Source organism: Chaetodon trifascialis, chromosome 23 (genome assembly GCF_039877785.1).
Source record: "Chaetodon trifascialis isolate fChaTrf1 chromosome 23, fChaTrf1.hap1, whole genome shotgun sequence".
Lineage (NCBI taxonomy): Eukaryota > Metazoa > Chordata > Actinopteri > Chaetodontiformes > Chaetodontidae > Chaetodon > Chaetodon trifascialis.
Genome location: NC_092078.1, coordinates 16,781,508 through 16,801,615, shown reverse-complemented (window position 1 = coordinate 16,801,615; position 20,108 = coordinate 16,781,508). Strand labels below are relative to the sequence as shown.

Here is a 20,108-nt window from a genome sequence, read left to right as displayed (position 1 = left end):
GCCACAAGCTTCCCAGCAGCCCAGACTACAAGAGGCTTGTGAGTCATAGACACGCCAATGTGGTCACTGCTTCTCAAGTCCTGACACTGGACAGATGGTTGCATATATCATAAGAAAGATAATCAGCGTTTGCATCCAGACATGTCCACCCTCCTGCTTTTCCTGGGACTCTCTGTGTGCTTTCCCCGTCTCCGCCACTGTCCTCTCATTTACATATTTTCCTGTAAACCTCCCGTATTCTTAACCTCTCTGTGAGTAGAAAGTGAGTGCTCTATGTGTGTGTGCTGGTTCAGCTGAAGCTGCAGACCAGCTGGGAACCAATGGGAAGCTGGTGGAGAGGCTTGTGGAGTGGTGCGAAGCCAAAGATCATGCAGGAGTGATGGGGGAGTCCAACAGGCTTCTGTCGGCCCTCATTCGACACAGCAAGTCCAAGGTGAGGCTCCACGCTGCATATGTCAGTTAAAGTAATCATTTAAAGCTGTACAGCTTCATGAACAGTTAATCATTAACGTTTGTGTCATGATGAACACAGGAAAAGACACGCATGAAACAGATACACATTTACTAGTTTCCATATTTTAGTCACTTCTGTATTTATCTGAAAGTACAGCCCAGGATTGGTTTGTTTGAGTGATTTTTATTTTTATTTTTATTTAATTGGATTTCAGGAAGTTGTCAGAACGGTCATCCAGGGAGGAGGCGTCAAACACTTAGTTACTATGGCAACCAGTGAGCATATGATCATGCAGAATGAAGCGCTGGTGGCTTTGGGTCTCATAGCAGGGCTGGATTTGGGTAAGAGCAAAATGACCATTCAGTCATTGTTTGTTTGTAATTACAGTTTTACACTTTGGCACCAAAATTTGAATCCACAGCATCTGTGATAGTTTGTATTACAAAACGAAATGGAGACCTGAAGCGGTGATGACGCCCTCACTGTCACCTGTCACCAAATACGTCGACACATTCATCATGGTAACACGCTGAGAGTCTTTTTCTGGCTTTCAGTTGCAGCTGAGAAGGACTTTGTTGGAGCCAGCCTGGTGTCGGTGCTCCACAAGCTTCTGTCAGACGAGAGGAGCGCACCAGAGATCAAGTACAACTCTATGATCCTCATCTGTGCAGTCATGGGCTCAGGTGAGACTTACAGATGCTTTAACATGTTTAAAAAACAAAACTGAGAGCTGCAGGTGAGTGTTTGACATCACTCTGTGGTTGTACTGTAATATTACTTAAACAAGACAGTTGAACAATACAAATTTAACTCTCTGATAGAAATCAAATAAGATTGAAAACCATAAAAAGATCAATGATGACAATATAATTTTCAGCTTCTTCGAGTTGCTTAATCTTATGTTAGCTTAAAATAAGGAAAACACATTTTGATGTATCAGATTCCACACAGTAACATTGTAAAACGACTCGCCACCTGTGAATTGTTATTCCTTGTTGCTTGGTTTTGCCACTTCTTTTGTTAGAACATCCAAAAGCAGCACAAAATCTGTCAACATGGATAACACCTCTGCAGGATGGCAGCTGCAGAGACGCTTCTCACAAGCCTGAATGCAGCATTTACTGCATATATCTGTGATTATGAACTAATGAGGTAGTTGCCAATGAAAACTCAATCATGTTGAAAACCAAAGTGCAAGTATTCATTTCTGCACCTTGGACATCATCATTGAAGATATGTGTGCCGGCTTCACAGTGTAGACTTTGCTGATGCCGATACCAGTACCAGCCTCTATTTGAGAACTCATGATGAGTCTCCCCCTCTCCTCTCTTTTTTAGAGCCTCTCCACAAAGAAGTCCAGAGCCTGGCGTTCATCGACGTGGTGTCCAAGCTAAGGGCTCATGAAAACAAAACGGTATCACACCAGGCATCGCTTACAGAGCAGCGATTAACTGCCCAGAGCTAAATGACTGTGTCCAACCCCACCCACACTCATCCACCCAAATGCCTGCCTGACCCACCTTTTCACCCAGTGACACCTCATGACTGCTCTCCCGTGCCCCATCGTCATGTGCCAAGGTACCATGTCGCGTTAACTGCCAGCCAGACATACATTATGTCTCTGCCCCCAACCCTCTTGCCCCGCCCACCTCCACTAGGGTTAGACTGATGTTAATTTGGAACGCCATGACCTCGTGCTTACATACAAATCACAAAATCTGAGCACTTTCTAATTGAATCTTTACTTTGAGTTAGAAGAATTTGCCCAGACTTGAATACTTGTTCGGATGGAAAAGCCTCTGGAACTGTTTTTAGATGACCGTGGGACACCAAAACTCTCCTCTGAAAGCCATAACAATGAGATTTATTTAGGTGGGTTAGCAGGTCCTTAAGGCAGGGCGAGGCAGGTTTCATTTCAGGCTTTATGATGGAGTGATTTGTCAAGAAGTGGACACACCATTGACTTACTGGTCTATCTTCTCTCTATTCTGTTTGTTTCTTTTTTGTTTTGTTTTGTTTTTTTAAATGAACTCGTACATCAGTCTAACCCTGGTCACAACCTCTACTTGTGCATGTATCTTCTGCTACAAGTAGCTCCACAGGAGCTGAGGCGCCATAGACAGCCTAACGCAATAGATAAGAGATGACACTCTTTTACGACCATAGCTGTGATACCATCCACCGGTAACCCACCAGTGAAAAATGTGCACAAAAGAACAAAAAAAATACCTTCCTGTTGTGATTTTTCTTTCATTTTTAAGAAAATCCGCCATCCATGATGTGCCCAGTCGTGTCCCATGTAGCTCGAGTATAAATTGACTAGAAACTGTGCATGTTTTAGTCCTGTTGAAGGTGTGACAGTGTTCATTTTACCCCTCTACCGCTCGCATACTCCGAAGTACAGCCTGTCCTCCTCCACTGACACTTCTAGTCTTGTACACTCCTTTTTTTGCACTTGTTCTTTAGACTCGGATCTATAGATTTTATCAGATTTTTAATTCCACAGTTGTCCAAACACATTCCCCTGCTCCAAAAGCTGTACAGTCAAGTTAGAGGCGCCGCAAGTCTTCACCCCATCGCTGAGAGAGAACCGTGGAAGCAAATGCAGTGGAGAGCAGAGCTGTAGTCAAGTCTACAATGTGAGTGCAGTTCAAGACCAAAACAGGGAATTGATTGTGTGTCTGTTCAAAAGGAGTATAAGTTCAGCCATCAGCAGAGATGTACAACCTCTGCAGGAGCTTTGTCTGCTCTGATCCATGACGTCACACTCGTATCACAGGCTTACGTTACCGTCTCCCAAAGTTGGATATTTCTGTCGCTGAGCAGCTCCTTGAAATGATCATGAGAAGATTGTTGTAAATACAAACTTGCCATATTGTAGGCAGTCTTCTTGGTGACTTGTAAGATGGAAGAAAAAACAGTGTCATGTGGGTGTAAGGCCACAGCAAAATGTGATTTAGTCTGACCCAGAAAGGTCTCCATTAAATTCAATACAAATCATGTCAAATGAATGTTTCCTCATGTGCTGTTACTCCCGCCTGGCAGATGTTACCCCCTTATAGGTCACCAAGATGGCCTCGTGAACATCAATCCAATCAGTGCATCGCAGTTTGCCCAATCATTGCCTGACACTGATCTGCATACCCCAAATTTCTACAGATAAAAACTCAAGAAAATATCAACAAAAGTACATTTTTTTAAATACTTTTGGATGGACAGGAGATGGTAAACCATGAAGAGCAGCCAAGAACAAGATGTCAAATTAGGCGTGAGACTAAGAATTCAGAAAAGTGAGAGTGATTCACTCTGTGATCCTGCTGTAACGCACAGCAGTGCCTGGAAAAAAAATCACAAAAACGGGGCACTGCTGTGCTCTGTAAGGAAACCAGGGAGTGTCATTTTTCAGTCCGAAATAAAGCAGCCACCATTCCTACGTGTGTGTACAGTTTGTATGTGTGTGCTGTGAATGTGCTGCTCGGGGGAGGCAGCGTGGAGCGAAGTCTGGGATGCAGACAGAACAGTCACTGCATGTGCTGTTAAAGCCAGCGGCACCGCGACCTGCAGAGGACAGGTGTGTCTGTGTGTGGGGGAGGGTTCTTCTAGTCGAAGGGATTCCTGCTAACATGCACATCTCAGCATGTCTGACACTGTACTGACACTGTAAACATGCCACAGTGTTTCCTGGTCTGGGCCCCACGCTTTTTTTAAAGGTATGAATGGTTATTTATCAGACTTGTGCTCTTCTAAGGACACATGCCAGTGGAGATGTATCCATAGTAACTGCGTAAAATACTATAAACTTAAATGTTCGTTGTAAATGTCATGAGTTGTACATTTGGAGGATTGTAACTCAGCAGATAATTAAAAGATGATAGCTGGTGACGGCTGATGTCTTTTGTCTCCTGCAGTAACAATGGAGTTTTTGGCTTTCCAAGAAACAACCAGCTTCATCATCAAGCGTTCATGTTTATGTGTGCTTCATGAAACATGTTGCCAAGTGCTTTCTGGAGTCCGGCTGTCTGGAATAAACAGAAAAATTAAGACTCGTTTGTATCGGCAGCGACAGACTCCGAAGACGTCCAGGAACACTGACAGACGACGTGTGGGAAGTGCAACCCATAAACAAGTCAATGAGCTCCTGGTGCCAAAAATATGTACAGAAAAACAGCACTTCAATATTTTTTTTGTCACCTTTATTAATTAATTTTACTTGATATTAAAATCAGTCCAATTTCAGCAGGACATGAGATGAGGAAATTAGGAGGTAGTTACATTACAATGCTTGTGGGATATACTGTGAGCATCTAGACAATCCTTTGAAGTGGTACAGGTAGTGATGAGTGACGGGTCTGTACAGCAGGACCAGAGAACAGCTCTGGAAGCTATCCGCTGAGCAACTATCTGAATGTTTTGCTGTCCAACACAGCAGGGAGGTTAGAAAAACCAAATTAAACGTACAATAAATATTTAGTATAAAAACAGAGTTTATCCCTTTTTAAGTAGTTAAGAGTGTGTCCCACGATAACAAACCAAGGAATATACTTTACTGATCAAATACTTTGCTACAAACAAAACAAGTGACGCATGCTTTCAGCAAATAATCACTTTAAACCATCAAAGAAACACTCATGAAAATCAACAACTTAGCATCTTCTGTTGTGGAGCTCTGGATTTAATCTCTGGGCTGGATTTAAGGATTCAGTTCATTCAGCACTGTTGAGAAGGATCAGAGCTGTATTAAAATACATGTGGTGAAAGACAATCATGGGATGCATGTGCCAGATTTGTTTTCATTCCAGTGCACGCACAAAAAATATTGAAAATGCTCACAAGTCTCAGATCCACATAAAGGACGAACGGCTTGTTTGTCAGCTCGTGTTCTAAACTCTAAACTTTTGGGACAGAAAAAAATATTCTCCTTGGTGATGGAAATGAAACAACAGACATTTTGTAGTCAGGTGCGGATCAGGACTTGAACGCGTTTCCCCCTTCATACTTATCCTGACTTCATATAGGACCATCGCAAGAGTTACAGTGACTTCTTTGTATAGAACAAAGTGTGATTGGACTGGGTATCACTTTTGTATCAGTTTTGTTCCTCCCATCCCAGCTGGTTGAGAAGAAATCACTTTGTTGTACAGGTGAAACTCTGCAATCCTTTGTTCTGTCCAAACAGCATTGGAAAGTAAAGCTGTAGCCAACGTGACAGTGCCTGTTAGCCAAAGTCAGGACAAAGCGGCAGCAGTAAACCCACACCTGAGTGCCAGGACACCTGCTTGATTCAGCCAACTGTTGCAGCCTGTTAGCGGCTTCAAAAGCATTTTCATACAGAACGAGGGCTGTGGATTTCATGATCCAATGGGATCGTTTCACAGCCAGAACTGAGAGGAGGAATAATTATAGCAACCAAAACAAGAACTTCATCTGAAAAGCCTCAAATTGACTGAAAATCAGTCAATATCTGATGAAAGTATGTGACCAGTGCCAGGTTATGGTACTTGATGATTAATGAGGTTTGATACCCACCCTGCACATCCAACCACAGTTAATTGTGTTCCCACGGCTTCTTTTATTGAGTGCTAACCCGTTAAGATAGTTCAAAGTAATCTGTAGTCATTGCTGCTGGATGAGTCAGTATATGGAAAACCTTTTGCCATAGTGCTGCTGGACAGTCGCTGAGCAACAACTATTCAGTTAAAGTTTGTAGATAAAGCAGATTGTTCAGTGAGCAGGAATAATACTTGTTACTGGTTAAATGGCAATTTATGTAGGGAGGGGAAAAAAATCCTGCTTTCAGCTCAGAGCCAAGTTTCAGAACTTCTGGAACCACCAGTGTCTCAGACCAGGACGAGTGGTGCACAGGTACACGAAGCAAGCACTTTAAAATAAGCAGATCCTCAGTTTTTTTGCACACAACTATTTAACAGTCCTACATGATGGGTGTAGCAATGGAGCGCTATTTCCACAGTGAAAAATACCAATCTAATATCAAAAAGATGTATCAAAACTCCTACTGTCTACACATCGCTATCAAAACCGGCGCGTTGTGACGGTCTGTATGTAGTGCACGTTTACCCACCCCCTCCAACAATGAGCTTTTTACAGTAGTCACACACACTGTTATATACAGAGCATTTCACATATTAGTGCCTTGAAAAAAGGTGCTGGTTCAGTAAACACAATGGTGCAGGTGATCGGTGAAGTCCTCTGAATACTGCCTGACAGTGTGTTCAAGGAGGCGTCTTCAAAGACCCGGAGCTGGCAAACAAAATCAGACAAAATCGAATTAGCATTACTTTGCTTTTTTTTTTAATGTGATCCTGTTAAACACTGAATTTAATTTATACAGCAAAATTATATTTCATTGAAATGAAAAGATTACCTGGTAGAGTTGAAACGCTGCTTCAGCGTTAGGTAAAGAAACTGGAAAAGGGGAGACAGAAAGCGAGAAGTCATCTGCTTATGAACAAGGCTCCAACAACCCTGCATGGTTCAACACTTCAAAATAAAAGTCCAGGACACATTAGACAGCAGAAAAGGGACGAGGGTTAGAGTGGGGATGCTCGGAAAACAGTTTTTCTGCAAAGGATCAGTGGTCTAAACTAAAGGCTGGAGAGAGAAGACTTAGGATTACAAGTCGAGGCAGAGAGAAGACAGATAGAAAAAAATGTCTTCAGTTGGACAAAGTCACAGTGAACAGACGGTGGAAGAAAGAAAGGATTGTTGTTCAAGTCACAAGGCTCCACGGCTTGTTAATGCAAACCAGCTCGACTCTATAGCTGAGCGGGAACACGTAGGAGGCTCACCAACACACAGTCACTCTGACTTTCATCAGGTCCTTCAGCACAGTTTAGATTTCCCAAAAGGTCCAGATTTCTACGTGAATTCAACACATTAAACATATTAGCAGACTGACTGAGAGTTTCTTCTGAGCGAGCAGTCCTCATGAGTCTGCCAATGTCTGAGTTAGATTCTCTGCACCAAAGCAACAAGCAGCCAAAGTGTCCGGCTTGGTCTGTTCTTGAGCTTGAGCCGTTTTTGTCTGACTTTGATATGAGGCCACTAGTAGTCAGAACATGTTCAGGAGCAGTTTACAGCTTAATTTAAACGTATTAACCTACAGTATGGTCTGATTTCTGCTGCTGGACTGATGTTCCAGACATGTCAGCATGTAGGATATTTTGTCTACGAGGAGAAGAACTGTTTAAACTGCACTGTCATGTCAGAATCTGCCAGCCCCATGTTTACTGTGATGCAGTGTCACCACGAGCACACACTGCTGCTACTGCTCAACATACATTTTAAACATCACATGAACTTACAGCGCGACACACACGGCAGCACCTCGGTGCATTTGGCAAGCTACATTTCATCAATGAATGAGCACATCGCAGCAACCGTCTGTGTCCCGTGTAAGCTCATACCATTTTACGTCATTATGATATTAACACACAGTTGCTAACATACTGCTAACTTGCTAGCTAACACTGTGACACACCGAAATGCTGCATGGAGAGCAAAGGAATCAAAGGTCTCATTTGTGTTTTTTCTGAATCACTGGCATGGAGCCTGAGGTGTGTCACTGGAGAAATAACCAGTTAATGAAGCTAACTGGCTTGCTCTTCTACAATAGGTTCAACCTCATTTAACATTCTAGTGGATCTTTGAATTAAAGAAGTCTTTAAATAAAGTTACAATTTTTTTGGTTACAGCCACCATTGCAGCAGGAGGAGGCCATCTGATGTAATCAGAAAACTTACTCCAGTGGCACACGTTTGCCCCCGTTAGAACACAGTCAGGGTAAAATTAATATGCAAGTTTACAAATTTGGACCTTAAATGGAACACAAGACAACATGGAACAGAGATCATCCACCCAATCACAGCAATGACAAGACAAAAGACCAAATGACCAAATGGATCCATCACACCCACCGGCTACAAACACACATACAGCATATGTGTGTGTCTCATGAGTAGTAAGCCGATGCTTTCTTGCCGGAGTGTGGTGGGAGTCGACGCATGGAGAGAGGGGGGGGCACCCTGACGAAGCATGGAGGAGGAAGAATGAGGTGTGAGGTGAGTTTGGTATCATGATGGTACAGCTCAGTAACCCTCCTCCCTTTACCTCCCTCAGCTGCAGAGACTGCTGACACAATTCAAACAGCTTTTTTCTTTCAGTGAAGACAGAAAAAAAAATGGACAATGTGACTTTTTTAGTACCCGCTATACTCTCAACTTGCACAATCTTGCACCTTGCAGAGCCTCTCAAGTCTCAAAAGATGATATTTCTTTAATCTTCTGTGCATGAGATACATACATAAACAAGATATACAGCTCTTGAGTGAACAAGGTGTACGATTCTGTTGCTAACAGAATAATAACTTGTGTGCAAAAGATCAATAAAGATCCATATACCTCAAGCAGAAATGGATGCATGTATATTCTGTGAACATGATAACTGGTGTGCACGAGATTTATGGATCTTGCATGAAAAAATTATAGCTAAAACATCTTTAATGACTTAGGGGGCTCTGTACCTTACATGTCTGTGCATCAAGCATTCCTTTTAGAGCCAAAACATAATTCAGACCATTATGGAAAATATTGTTTGTTCTTTCTTTATTTTGTCCTAATGACCTTTGCACCTGAGGGATAAGAAATACTGGACTTTGATGTCCTCTGCAAGGAGGTGGGTAACAAGCAATGTATAATACTTTACACTATGCAGAAACAAAAAAAAGTACTTTTTGATTTCTCAATAAAAATACTGAATTCAAACTTTCCTTCTTCAAAAAATATAAAATATCACCATGATGTATCTGCAACATGGCCTGAGGGACGCTTCCAGCATTTATACTATGACAAAGAGCTGGAATGACTCACGTTGTGAGATGGAAGCGGTGCAAATCGAGGGAAGTGTGCTTCAAAGGGAGGAAAATGAGACACTGAACTGAAGTAGCAAATGTAAAGATCGTTTTCTCACCAGCTCGCCTGCACAGCTTCAATGTCACTCACTAAGTTTTGGGCCAAACAAATCCCAAAAATCTGTGAATGAAAAAAAAAAAAGAGACATTAGACATTTTCACAAAGGGGGGCGTGGACTGATGCTTCAGTTTCAGCTTGTTTCTGGAACATTATGATGGATAAACAAGCGGATGGAACCGACCTGCAGCAGAGCCACTCCTATAAAGATCCCGGCCACCAAGGTGAGGTTGTCCTGCAGCCACTTCTCAAACTGTGGCACGCAGCCTTTCACGTTGATGTAGTCCTTCTGCTCTGAGTCCTGTGATCAACATCATCTCCTGTGGTCATCTTTGCCTTTTCACTGAGTGTGCTCACACCGCACATTTTAAAAAAATGAAGCCTCATTTTCAGCCTTACCTTGACTTACATGATAAGACATGAGTTTTATTTCTGTGGATTCATTTTGATTTTGGAGAAGATGGCAAGAAAAGTACATTTCCCCTGTTTCTTAGTGTTAATTTGCGTGTTAATTCTTTGGGAATTTAGTCTAGACATTGAACAGAAGCAGTGTTTAAGTAGTACTGCAATGAATATCTGATCAAATCATTTCAGTCTTCCAACAGATGACAAATGTAATATTAACCAGCCTGAAAATGAGGATGAATATGTACTAAAACATACATCTGTCATTAATTTCTTCAAAATCCTGGCCTCCAATGGTAACATTTTACATGAGCATACATTATGGCAGCTTTAAACCACCTTTGACCTGCCTTCAAAAACCCTGTTTGTAAAATCATTTGCACAAAATGTTGCATCTTCTAAAGTAAACTGGATCTGATAGAGTCAAAAACGGGGAGAATTAAGATGCAAGAAATTCTCAAGTGAGTCAAGTAGGTACAGATTACTTACTGGTTTAGCTCGAATGTCGTATCCACACTGAGTGTTAATGACATCCTCCTGAAGACAAAAACATTCAACTTTAGAGTATGTGACTGAGGACGTCATCTTATTACCTTCACACATGAATATCTGACTAGTAAGAAAGGATGTGAATGGGTTCAAATGCAAAGGACAGAGAGGTCAGAATGAGTGTATTTGTACTGTGGACATGCAGGCCATCGTACCGCGGGGTCCTTGGTGCAGCAGGAGAAGGGAACGCCGCACTTCTCTCGACTGGGATTCCCGTCGGTACAGTTAAAATAGATGTTCAGGTTCCAATCGTCGGCTCCGAACGCCCCGCAGCACTCCCACTGAAGTCAGCACAGAGGACAGAATGGTTAACAGCTTCAGATGCTGGAATTCCAGAAATGACGAAAGACCATCCCGTCCTCTAGGTGGACTTTTTGACACAACTGTGTGTGATCAGTGTTTACAGCCAAAGCTAGAAGTTCAAGATGTTGGACCTGCTCACAAACAAATGATCTCCCCATAAAACTTCAGATTAATTCACTGATAACGCTGCAAACTACACATAAAAACACATTATTAGTACATTTTTTACCAAATCCCAAAGAAAATCAAACGAAATCTCAAACATTTCATATGTTTTTAACAGTTACCCCATAAAATAACCAACTACTGGGCCTGGAGGATATGCTTATCTCCCAGTTCTAATCTATCATGTTACTTGAGTGTATTGCAATTCTACAAGTATTGTGATTAAACATTATGATTTATTGTGACTTTTGTTTGCTTTTTTAACACTAGACCAAGAATCACACACTTCTAGAAACATCACCTATCAGTCTGTGCCTCGCAGTTTTATTTCAGCAGCGTCATTGCTATACTGCATATGAAAGTGGAAAATAAAATATTTCACGATATTTAGCTGCTCCTGTCCATCAAGCTAGTGCCACAAGAAAATAATAAAATAAGATGTTAGCCCGAAACGAATAGAAATGTATGTGAAAGTGTTGTTTGTTACGATATTACTGTGGTGATGATGCTGATTTCCATTAATTGTAATTCCTCTTATGTGTTAGCATCAAGCTAACAGGCTAAGCACTAGTTATTTGTTTAGATAAAATTGATTCAGGCTTTTTTGTGCCAAAGAAGGCTGTGAGATAAGACTGAAAGCTCTGCCAAAAGCAGAATTTGTGTAAATATGATCGTGTCAAACCATCATTTCCACGTTTTTTTTGTGTTCAATTGTGCAGTAACCTGTTTCTTACAGATCTGCTGCTGTTTTTCTTTCACTTACATATTCCTGAGTGAAATCGATGAGATTCTGAAGATCAATGTCGTCACGGTACGCCCGGATGTTGTTGTTGATGAACAGGTTGAGCTGGTCTTTAATCCAGTCCTTAAAGACAAACGCCAAGACTCCCGTCGTCAACTCCAAGAAGAAGATGATTCCCAGAAACACAGAGAACTACGGCAGGAAGACAGAATTACACAACACTCAGTGAAATTTCCAGTGCGTCCTCCACACATTGTGCAAAGTGTGCATCTTATTCATGGAACATACAAACTTGAGTAGAAACGTGTTTTCCCGCAGTGCTCCAATGCATCCTGCAAAGCCCAGAATGAACATGACTCCCCCGACCACCATGAATAGCCAGACTGGGTCCAGACCCCCGAGGTCTGTGATGGACGAGATGTTGGACAAAACCCCCTGGAGGGACGAGACAGAGGACAACAACACCCTCAGTCTGAGCAAGGCAGCTGGGTCTCTTTCAGGACACAACACATGTTTGCCAAAAGGGCCACAGTGACATAAAAGAGGATGGAAGTGGATCTCAGAGGGGAAGCAAAGCTGCAGCAAACACAAATAATACAAAAAAAAACACGCCATCACAAGGACATAATCAAGCAAACACTGGATCACTGGACATTACAGCTGCATTGCCCACTAGGGGGCAGTGGACCAAACTGCTAGCAGCTACACAATGTTTGTTAGCTATGATTCCAAATCGACCAATAATAACTCAGGGTCTCTACTTACCTTCTCACTCCATGCCCACAGTCCAATTCCAACTAAGGCCATGCCCAGCAGCTGCAAAACACCACAGTCATATCAAATTACTGCAAAGACGTGTTGATGCAGCACGACATGCTGCCAGTCTGTCACATTGTTAGGACATAAAAACACAATAATGGCCTGTGAGGCTGGTGTGACCCTGTGCTGAGGGATCAGTTAAGTCCTGCTGGTTGTGCTCTGACCTTTCTTTCTATGTTGGTAAGATATAATAGCTGTATTTACAGATTTTTCAGTATGTTAACACTTACAGAACAAGGGATTCTTTGGGGGGTTTTAGTGAGCATCACATCACACCTGAGGCTTGCAGCTCACTGATGAAATGTTTCAGGCCTCAATCTTCTGCCAGTCTGATCATTTTGTCAACCAGAGTACACTAAACACGTGCACAGATGTACAGACCTAATGCAAGAATGCTTAAAAAATAAATGAACTATTTAATGAAATGCTCCCCAACCAGTAGATGCATTGAAATTGCCATCAGAAAACAATGTTCAATGTGGTTAAAGCAGGAACACCAGCGACCCGGTCTGTTCACAGCTGCTTCATACTGCATGAAAAGCTTCTTCTTCAGCTCATTAAATCCCTGCAGCCATGTGAAGGCAGCAGGACACACATTTTGAGAAATCTTCAGCCTGAGTTCAGTCATTCTACGCTCAAATATACGGGAGCCGAGGGCGGCTGAGCTGGAATGACTTTTTTATGCCGTGATCTCAAGATCACATGTTAATCATTTTATTATCTTGAGATAACAAAAATCATTGTCTTGCGATAACAGGTTAATTCATCTCATGACCTCGAGAAAACAGAACACAGATTGCTTGAGATAACAAGATAATTAATCACAAGAAAACGACTCATTACCCGCAGCGGTGGCTGTTTGGAAGGTATAATAAAGTGTATATACATATCATTCTATATAAAATAAAATACACACACACACACACACACACACACACACACACACATACATACATATATACACACACACACACACACACACACACACACACACACACACACACACACACATACATACATATATACACACACACACACACACACATACATATATATACACACACACATATATATATAATAGTATAAAATAAGATGTGAAATCATGAAGTCATGATTTTGAGATAACGGCATAAAAAAAAAAAAAAAACTGCAGTTATGGTTGTTCTCAGCTTTCGTACTAATGATAGAAGGCTGCTACAGAATAACCACACACACCTCTACACACATCAGACAGCTGGGTTATAACTGGGTTTTCCTCTGAGAGACGTCAGATTATCAGAGCTCATTGATCCTGTGCATCACAGCCTCTTTTTTTAAGAATCAGGTTTCACTCTTGAAATGTTTTACAGCGTAAACGCTGCTGTGCCACATTTTAAGGTCTGATGGAAGAATTCCCAAAGAGAAATACAGCAAATTCTGACTGATCGGTTTGATGCCATCATGTAACCTGCTTTGTTTCTGTCATTCTGTGCTGTAAGTGTTAAAAACATCTGCCTCCAGCTGCAGATTAGTGGCTCGGTGTCACATCTGGACGCTCGGCTCCATCCACACAACAGTATGATTTCCTGAAGAAGTCCTTTCTTCAGCTGTTGAGATGCTGTTTTCATCTGTCACTGTGATTGGCTCAGCTGTGTCAGAGCCATGAGACCAGTGATGTGATTGGCTGAGAGCATAGTCATTAATCATCACAGCCTCCATCTATACTCCACCCAGCTCTTTGCACTTTGTCTTGCTACCATGTTGCACTTTTTGTGATTGTGGCCAAAAATGGGGCCAAAATATTTAAAAATCTGATGTTTCAAGTTTGCAAAAGTGAAAATCTGCTGCTTTTCTTATTCTTCCATTACAGTAAATTAAATAATTTTGAGGATTTGGATCATTGGTCAATGACACTAACTTTCAGATGTTTTGCATGCTTTTCTAATTTAATAAACCATGCAATTATTTTAAATGAATATATAAATTCAACTTAAAAAAACTATGAGTTATTACACAGGCTAGAACTGACCCTCTCTCCTATCATTTATGTATAATATGTATAAAACAAAAGCAAAAAGCTTAAATAATTATTGGATTACTCCATTACTAATTGGAGAGTGCATTAATAATAACAACTGTTAACAGTTCTAATTATCAATAAATAATTTAAGATTGACAATGAAAAACATTTTTCAAGAAATATGGCTTTTTAAAACAAGGGAAAAAAGAAAGGGGAATAAATAAATGACTGGTTCCAGCTTGTCAAGTGCAAAGACTTCCTACTTCTCTTTGTTTTCCATCACAATGCACTGATTCTCTCTGGGCTCTGCTGTCTGACCTGGACACTGAGGGAACATGTGATGCATTTCTCACTATTGCCTCATATTTTACATCAAATATGCTTGGGAAGAAGCGCTCGTGGAAGCTTTTTTTAATTTATATTTCAGTGCCTTCACACTGCTCCTGTATCATAAGCTCACACATGCTGTCAACACATTTCTAATGACCACTGTGGACATGACTGACATATTTTATTCCAAGCTTTTGTGTCATGTGTAAACACATCATATGTGGGTGTAAATGCTGTGCTCAGTGCTTTGTGTATCAGTGATATGAATGTCACTGTATGGTAAGCCTGCAGTCTTACAGTGAGGCGCTCTGCTATCATTAGTTCACTCCAAAAAGCCGATTAGCTCCGCTGTCAACTGACCGGCAGCTGCTTTTATCCGGACATTATTGCATGAAAACAGACAGATAAAGCATCGATGCGCTGATTTGACTTAAAATCAACTTGAACGATAATGTGATAAAATCCGATGATGATCGAGGCCTTCCTCCCCATTGGTCAGTGGACGTGATAATAACCGAACTGCACTTGAGAGAGGCGCAGATGCGTAGAAGCGTAGAATTAAACAAAAAACAACCTTCTTACCCAAAACAGGATGTTGAATCCGAAAATGAAGTACTTGATGCAGCAGCTGACTTCGTGGCCTTTGTAATGATTCCCCGACATGTTTGAGCATCCTCGGCGCGGTGTCTGTGTGAGGAAAAACACGGCCTGCTTCACAGGCTTTGTGTGCGCGATGGAGCAGGTTGAGCGCTCCGGGGATGCATTTCACTGAGGCCGCTTCCGATGGTCACTGCGCCGCTTCACATCCACACCAGAAGCATGCTGGGAGGAGGTCAGGACGCGTCCGCACGGCTGCTACTGGAAAAACTCACGGACGTCGACGCAGCGGACAACACAATCAAAAATTATCCTCCGATCGCTGGGCAAACTGCGCCTGGAGGGGGCGGTACCGTTACTGCGGGTGGTCGTCAATGATTGGATGGGAGAAGCCTTGAACGACGGACACAGCGACGAATCATATCAGAGGAGGGATTTGACACTTCCTGTGTCTTGAATGATGTACTTATGATAACGCGCGTACACACAAATGTTTTATTTTTAATTGTAACAATCAAATTTAGTCTCAAACAGTGAGTCAGCCTCATCAGCTCTCTCCCTCTTTAAGTGGTTGTGAAACCCCATAATTCCAGAAATATTAATCAGGACATGACCCTAGTGACCTCAAAGGCAGCTGCAGTCCTGATGATGATGACAGTTATGATGATAATAGTTACAACAACAACAACAGCAAAAAAGATAATCAACATCATCATAACAAAGCAGGATTCTGGAAACACTGAGGTTATAAGTGTAAATTCCTTCAGCAGAACCCTCCAGCCCCCATCCTCTGTTGGAGGATATTTGACAAATCACCAAACTCTGTATTTTAAACATTTAAATATTTACTTCAGTGTTCAGTCATGGTTTGTGTTCATTTCCTGACATTGTCTGATGCCAAGTATATAATTTTTTTTATGGAAAACTACTTCTATTTTAATCTAACATGTTTAGTTTTAAAACAAGTAGCATGAAAAGATTAAAACATAGTCCGAAAGCATTAGAATTAAAACTGTATTGAATGTTTCTGTTGAACTTTTCCATAGCTTCCAGAAACATTTCACAATTAGTCAAACTAAATTATCAAAAGGGGGGAGAAAAAGTCCCAACGCTGCCAGCTCCACAGGAAGTACAAGCATGCCTTGATGGTAATCTCTCATCAGGCTGCAGTAGCCTCCAGAGCTGAGGACTGTTATGAAAGCAACTCCCTGTTACAGATGTTACATACAGCTGTTTCTGTCCTGATGTTACTGCTGTCACTCCTGATAAAAACGCTGCTACTGATTGATAGAAGTGATTTCAGGAACTGTTAGCTGTATAAGATCATAGTGACATGTAATTACAGGAGTTTGATCGTGTGTCCAGGGTTTCCATTTGTAGTCTTTCATCAACTATTATCTTCACCCACAACAGCAACAGCACTATGACTTCCAGTGGAAGCTTTCAAAGTAAAATATCCATCCATCCATCCATTTTCTATGCCGCTTATCCCTTTCGGGATCGTGGTCAAATTAAAATATCATAACTAAAAAGTAGTTCTGGGCTGCACGGTGGCGCAGCAGGTAGTGCGCGTGCCTCACAGCAAGAAGGTTGCCGGTTCGATCCCCGGGTCAGGCGGGGCCTTTCTGTGTGAAGTTTGCATGTTCTTCCCGTGCATGCGTGGGTTCTCTCCGGGTACTCCGGCTTCCTCCCATAGACCAAAAACATGCTCATTAGGTTAATTGATGACTCTAAAAATTGTCCGTAGGTGTGAGTGTGAATGTTTGTTTGTCCTTACATGTGGCCCTGCAATCGGCTGGCGACCGGTTCAGGGTGTACCGCCCATTGTAGCTGGGATAGGCTCCAGCCCTCCGCAACCCCGAAAGGGATAGGCGGTATAGATAATGGATGGAAAAAGTAGTTCTGCTTCAGGTAAATTAGACAACTAATATATATATGTGTGTGTGTGTGTGTGTGTGTGTGTGTGTGTGTGTGTGTGTGTGTGTGTGTGTGTGTGTGTGTGTGTGTGTGTGTGTGTGTGTGTGAAAAGGCTGCATTGTCTGGAGGAAATGCAAACATGCTTAGCAAGTTACTAGAACTCTGAAGTAAATACATAAAAGAAAAAGAAACAAGAAGGTAATTTAATTTAGTAATTTTGTTAATAGTTCTGTCCATCTGAAAGCTCCAACACTTCAACCTTGCCATTATGTTCTCACCCTTTTGCCAATTTGTGCTAAAACATTTGACAATGTATCCATCATATCAGAGGTGGATTGCCACAGAATTGATTAGCTACGTTTTAATAAAACACATTTGAACAGTAGTAGCAGTGCCAGTGCCAGTGACAGAGTTAGATGTGCAGGGGGTGAGCTTGGTAAAGCACCAGTAAGGGTTCACTCAGAGAGCCTCTGTTCAGACAGTAAAGGCTCTGTGTCAGGGCTTCATGGAGGACCAGACTCCCGCTCTCATCTGTGTAACGCAGCTGAAAGCCCACCACCTCCAGAGGCTTCAGAGCCAGAACAGCCGACACATCAAACACATCATATCCAGATGAGGGGCGCTGGTCCAGGGTCAGCAGTCTCTCCTCAAGGGCAGGACTTTCTTTCAGAGCTCCCTGTGATGTTGTGATGCTGTGCAGGGTGACGGTCACGCTGATGGGACGGGGGTGCAGGGTTTTCCTGAACAGGACCAGTTCTGCACCCATCATGGACGGGTTCAGGCTGCTGACGTTGAACCAGATCCATCCTGGAGGAGCATGATGTGGACCTGGGTGATGATCCAAAGAATGATTTTCATACATGCAAGAAAGTTTTAGATTCTTATTTTTTAATGTATCTTTAGACTTCAAAATTGAAGCAGCCCTTCACAAATCTGATTAATAAAGATTGCTTTGCAATTTGAAGCTGTACCAATCAACATTTTTATTATTATTAACAATATCAGTTGACAATAAGGTTGTTTGACGAACACAGAGAATTATCACCAGCTCTGCACTTCTTGAACTTTTTTCTCTCTTTCAGCTCATTGTTTTGGTTGTTTTGGCTGCAACTGTACTGTTTTGCTTCTGTCTCACCACTCTCATCAGCTGTGTTTCCTAATTTCTGCTCTGATAAACCCACTGTACAACTTTCAGCAAACTTTGGTCATTGTTAGCAACTTAAGAACCCGATCATTTTCCCTGCAGTTGATGGAGACCAAAACAGAGCTAAAAGGAGAGTGAATATTTGCATTTACAGCTTCCTCTGCTGCCCCCTAGTGGCCAAACAAAATGCAGCTTTGAAGCGCAACCATTTTTGCATTTATGATGTAACTTATTATATATTTTTATACAGTATCTGCTTTTAAATTTGGATGCTGTTTGTCTTCATATTTGTTTTAAGCATGTTACACAACTGTCCAAAATCCAAACAGTTATGTCACAGCAGGTGTGTGCTGATGGAGGACTACCAGCTTTGCCGACTTAAAGACGTCATCACTGCAACACAATGGGTTTGATAAAGCTATTTTACAATAACTGAAAGACAAAATTAACATACTTATTCCTTTAAAATAAGATGGTAAAATAATGGTAATTCTTTTCAAATCCTTACCAACAACACTACGATAGCTCTGCACCAGCGTTCCATCTGAACCCCCAAAGTCTTGAGCCTCTAGTGAGTCCAAGCGCTGATAGATCCTCTTCATGTAGGGATGTGGCTTAGCCTGATGGCTCGCAGACACTTTGTTGATATGCAGCATTTCTAGAATGGCTTTGTTGAGCTCCTGGTCATCCTCTGCATCTCTGCGCTGATCCATCAGCAGCAAGCCTGTGACAGAGCACAGCAGGAGGAGGACCAGCATTACATCCAAAAATCCCGCACGGACACCACGGACCATTCTGAGGAATATTTAATGATGGAAATTATTTCTAAGAAGTCTCATATGATCCTGTATCTGCACGTCTTTTCCTCTCAAAGTGCTGCTGAAACTTCCACCTCACAGGCTTGTGGAACAGTCTGTGCACTAATAGGTCAGCAGGAACCACAGGGGCTGTCAGGACTTAGTGAAGCAGTCCTGTTCTGAAGCTGAGGAATTTTACTTCCTTTTGACACACAGTCTGCCATGGACTGTAGGAGCCACAGTCCTGCACTGCTCTCAACAAGCAGCCACTTGATTAATGCACTGACTGGAAAGACTCTGCGGTAGCTTGAAGGAGGAGTGTCAGGGCCACGTTCAGTCAGTGGTTAAAGGTTGGGTGCCTTGCTCAAGAGCACCTCAGCTGTGCCCTGGAGGTGAACTGGCAGCTCTCCAGCTACTAGTCCACCTCCATATTGACTAGTCCATGCTGGACTTGAACCGAAACAAACCCCAAACAAAGTCCTTTTGGTCTGACCTTCCACCACAAATTCCTCTTCAGGATGATTAAATATCTTTGAACCACAGTTCCCCTTTGACTACACTTGGAGGGATGAATGTTCTGGCACTCTGTGAGCACACATGTGGTCTGATGGGGTGCAGTAATTAAAAGGTCAGTCTCACCTTCTTTACCACTGGTTTTGATGAAGCTTTCATTGCAAATTGGATTTGAGGATGTCTCCATCATTTCTGGGTGACAGCATAGGTTTTCAAATTTTTAGTGTGACTTCCAGATAGATAGATAGATAGATAGATAGATAGATAGATAGATAGATAGATAGATAGATAGATAGATAGATAGATAGATAGATAGATAGATAGATAGATAGATAGATAGATTTTAACTTCACTAACTCTAAACTAAATGGTTTTCTCAGCTAATACTGA

General features: G+C 42.0%; 3 protein-coding genes across 6 annotated transcripts in view; 1 reads left to right on the top strand and 2 right to left on the bottom strand.

Moving 5' to 3' along the window:
* Positions 1–4,336, top strand: part of rap1gds1 (RAP1, GTP-GDP dissociation stimulator 1) — a 28,312-nt gene extending 23,976 nt beyond the window's left edge. For both annotated transcript variants that reach the window (XM_070993345.1, XM_070993344.1), the window contains 4 exons: positions 294–433; positions 669–795; positions 1,009–1,137; positions 1,792–4,336. In XM_070993345.1, coding sequence (XP_070849446.1) covers positions 294–433; positions 669–795; positions 1,009–1,137; positions 1,792–1,919 — 524 coding nt within the window. In that variant the 3' untranslated portion in view covers positions 1,920–4,336. The remainder of the gene's footprint in view (positions 1–293; positions 434–668; positions 796–1,008; positions 1,138–1,791) is intronic.
* A 293-nt stretch (positions 4,337–4,629) lies between these two features.
* tspan5a (tetraspanin 5a) lies at positions 4,630–15,723 on the bottom strand. Of its 3 annotated transcripts, XR_011603579.1 has the most exons (11): positions 15,333–15,723; positions 12,368–12,418; positions 11,891–12,037; positions 11,624–11,794; positions 10,548–10,673; positions 10,333–10,380; positions 9,623–9,739; positions 9,440–9,501; positions 8,389–8,496; positions 6,837–6,877; positions 4,630–6,712 (listed from the first exon to the last, which is right to left on the bottom strand). XR_011603579.1 is itself a non-coding variant. In XM_070993378.1 (10 exons), exons 1-9 carry the CDS (start codon positions 15,411–15,413, stop codon positions 6,865–6,867), a joined length of 816 nt encoding a protein of 271 aa, XP_070849479.1. In that variant the 5' UTR covers positions 15,414–15,713; the 3' UTR covers positions 4,630–6,712; positions 6,837–6,864. The 3 variants fall into 3 exon arrangements, 2 of the variants coding, with proteins under 2 accessions (XP_070849479.1, XP_070849478.1); XM_070993378.1 differs by lacking the exon at positions 8,389–8,496 and having other exon boundaries at positions 15,333–15,713; XM_070993377.1 differs by lacking the exons at positions 4,630–6,712; positions 6,837–6,877 and having other exon boundaries at positions 8,209–8,496; positions 15,333–15,705.
* Positions 15,724–17,501: 1,778 nt separating this feature from the next.
* LOC139351667 (uncharacterized) lies at positions 17,502–19,292 on the bottom strand. Its single transcript, XM_070993654.1, has 2 exons — positions 18,917–19,292; positions 17,502–18,092 (listed from the first exon to the last, which is right to left on the bottom strand). Exons 1-2 carry the CDS (start codon positions 19,200–19,202, stop codon positions 17,677–17,679), a joined length of 702 nt encoding a protein of 233 aa, XP_070849755.1. The 5' UTR covers positions 19,203–19,292; the 3' UTR covers positions 17,502–17,676.
* Between the last annotated feature and the right edge of the window lie 816 nt (positions 19,293–20,108).

Bases quoted from the DNA above. Each gene is read 5' to 3' on its own strand.
- tspan5a (XM_070993377.1), bottom strand. From the start codon at position 15,413: ATGTCGGGGAATCATTACAAAGGCCACGAAGTCAGCTGCTGCATCAAG. The intron at 9,740-10,332 runs GTAAGTAATCTG...TGTTGATCACAG, and splicing joins ACGACATTCGAGCTAAACCA to GACTCAGAGCAGAAGGACTA. The intron at 9,502-9,622 runs GTCGGTTCCATC...TTTCATTCACAG, and splicing joins TAGGAGTGGCTCTGCTGCAG to ATTTTTGGGATTTGTTTGGC.
- LOC139351667 (XM_070993654.1), bottom strand. From the start codon at position 19,202: ATGGTCCGTGGTGTCCGTGCGGGATTTTTGGATGTAATGCTGGTCCTC. The intron at 18,093-18,916 runs GTAAGGATTTGA...ATCATCACCCAG, and splicing joins GAGCTATCGTAGTGTTGTTG to GTCCACATCATGCTCCTCCA.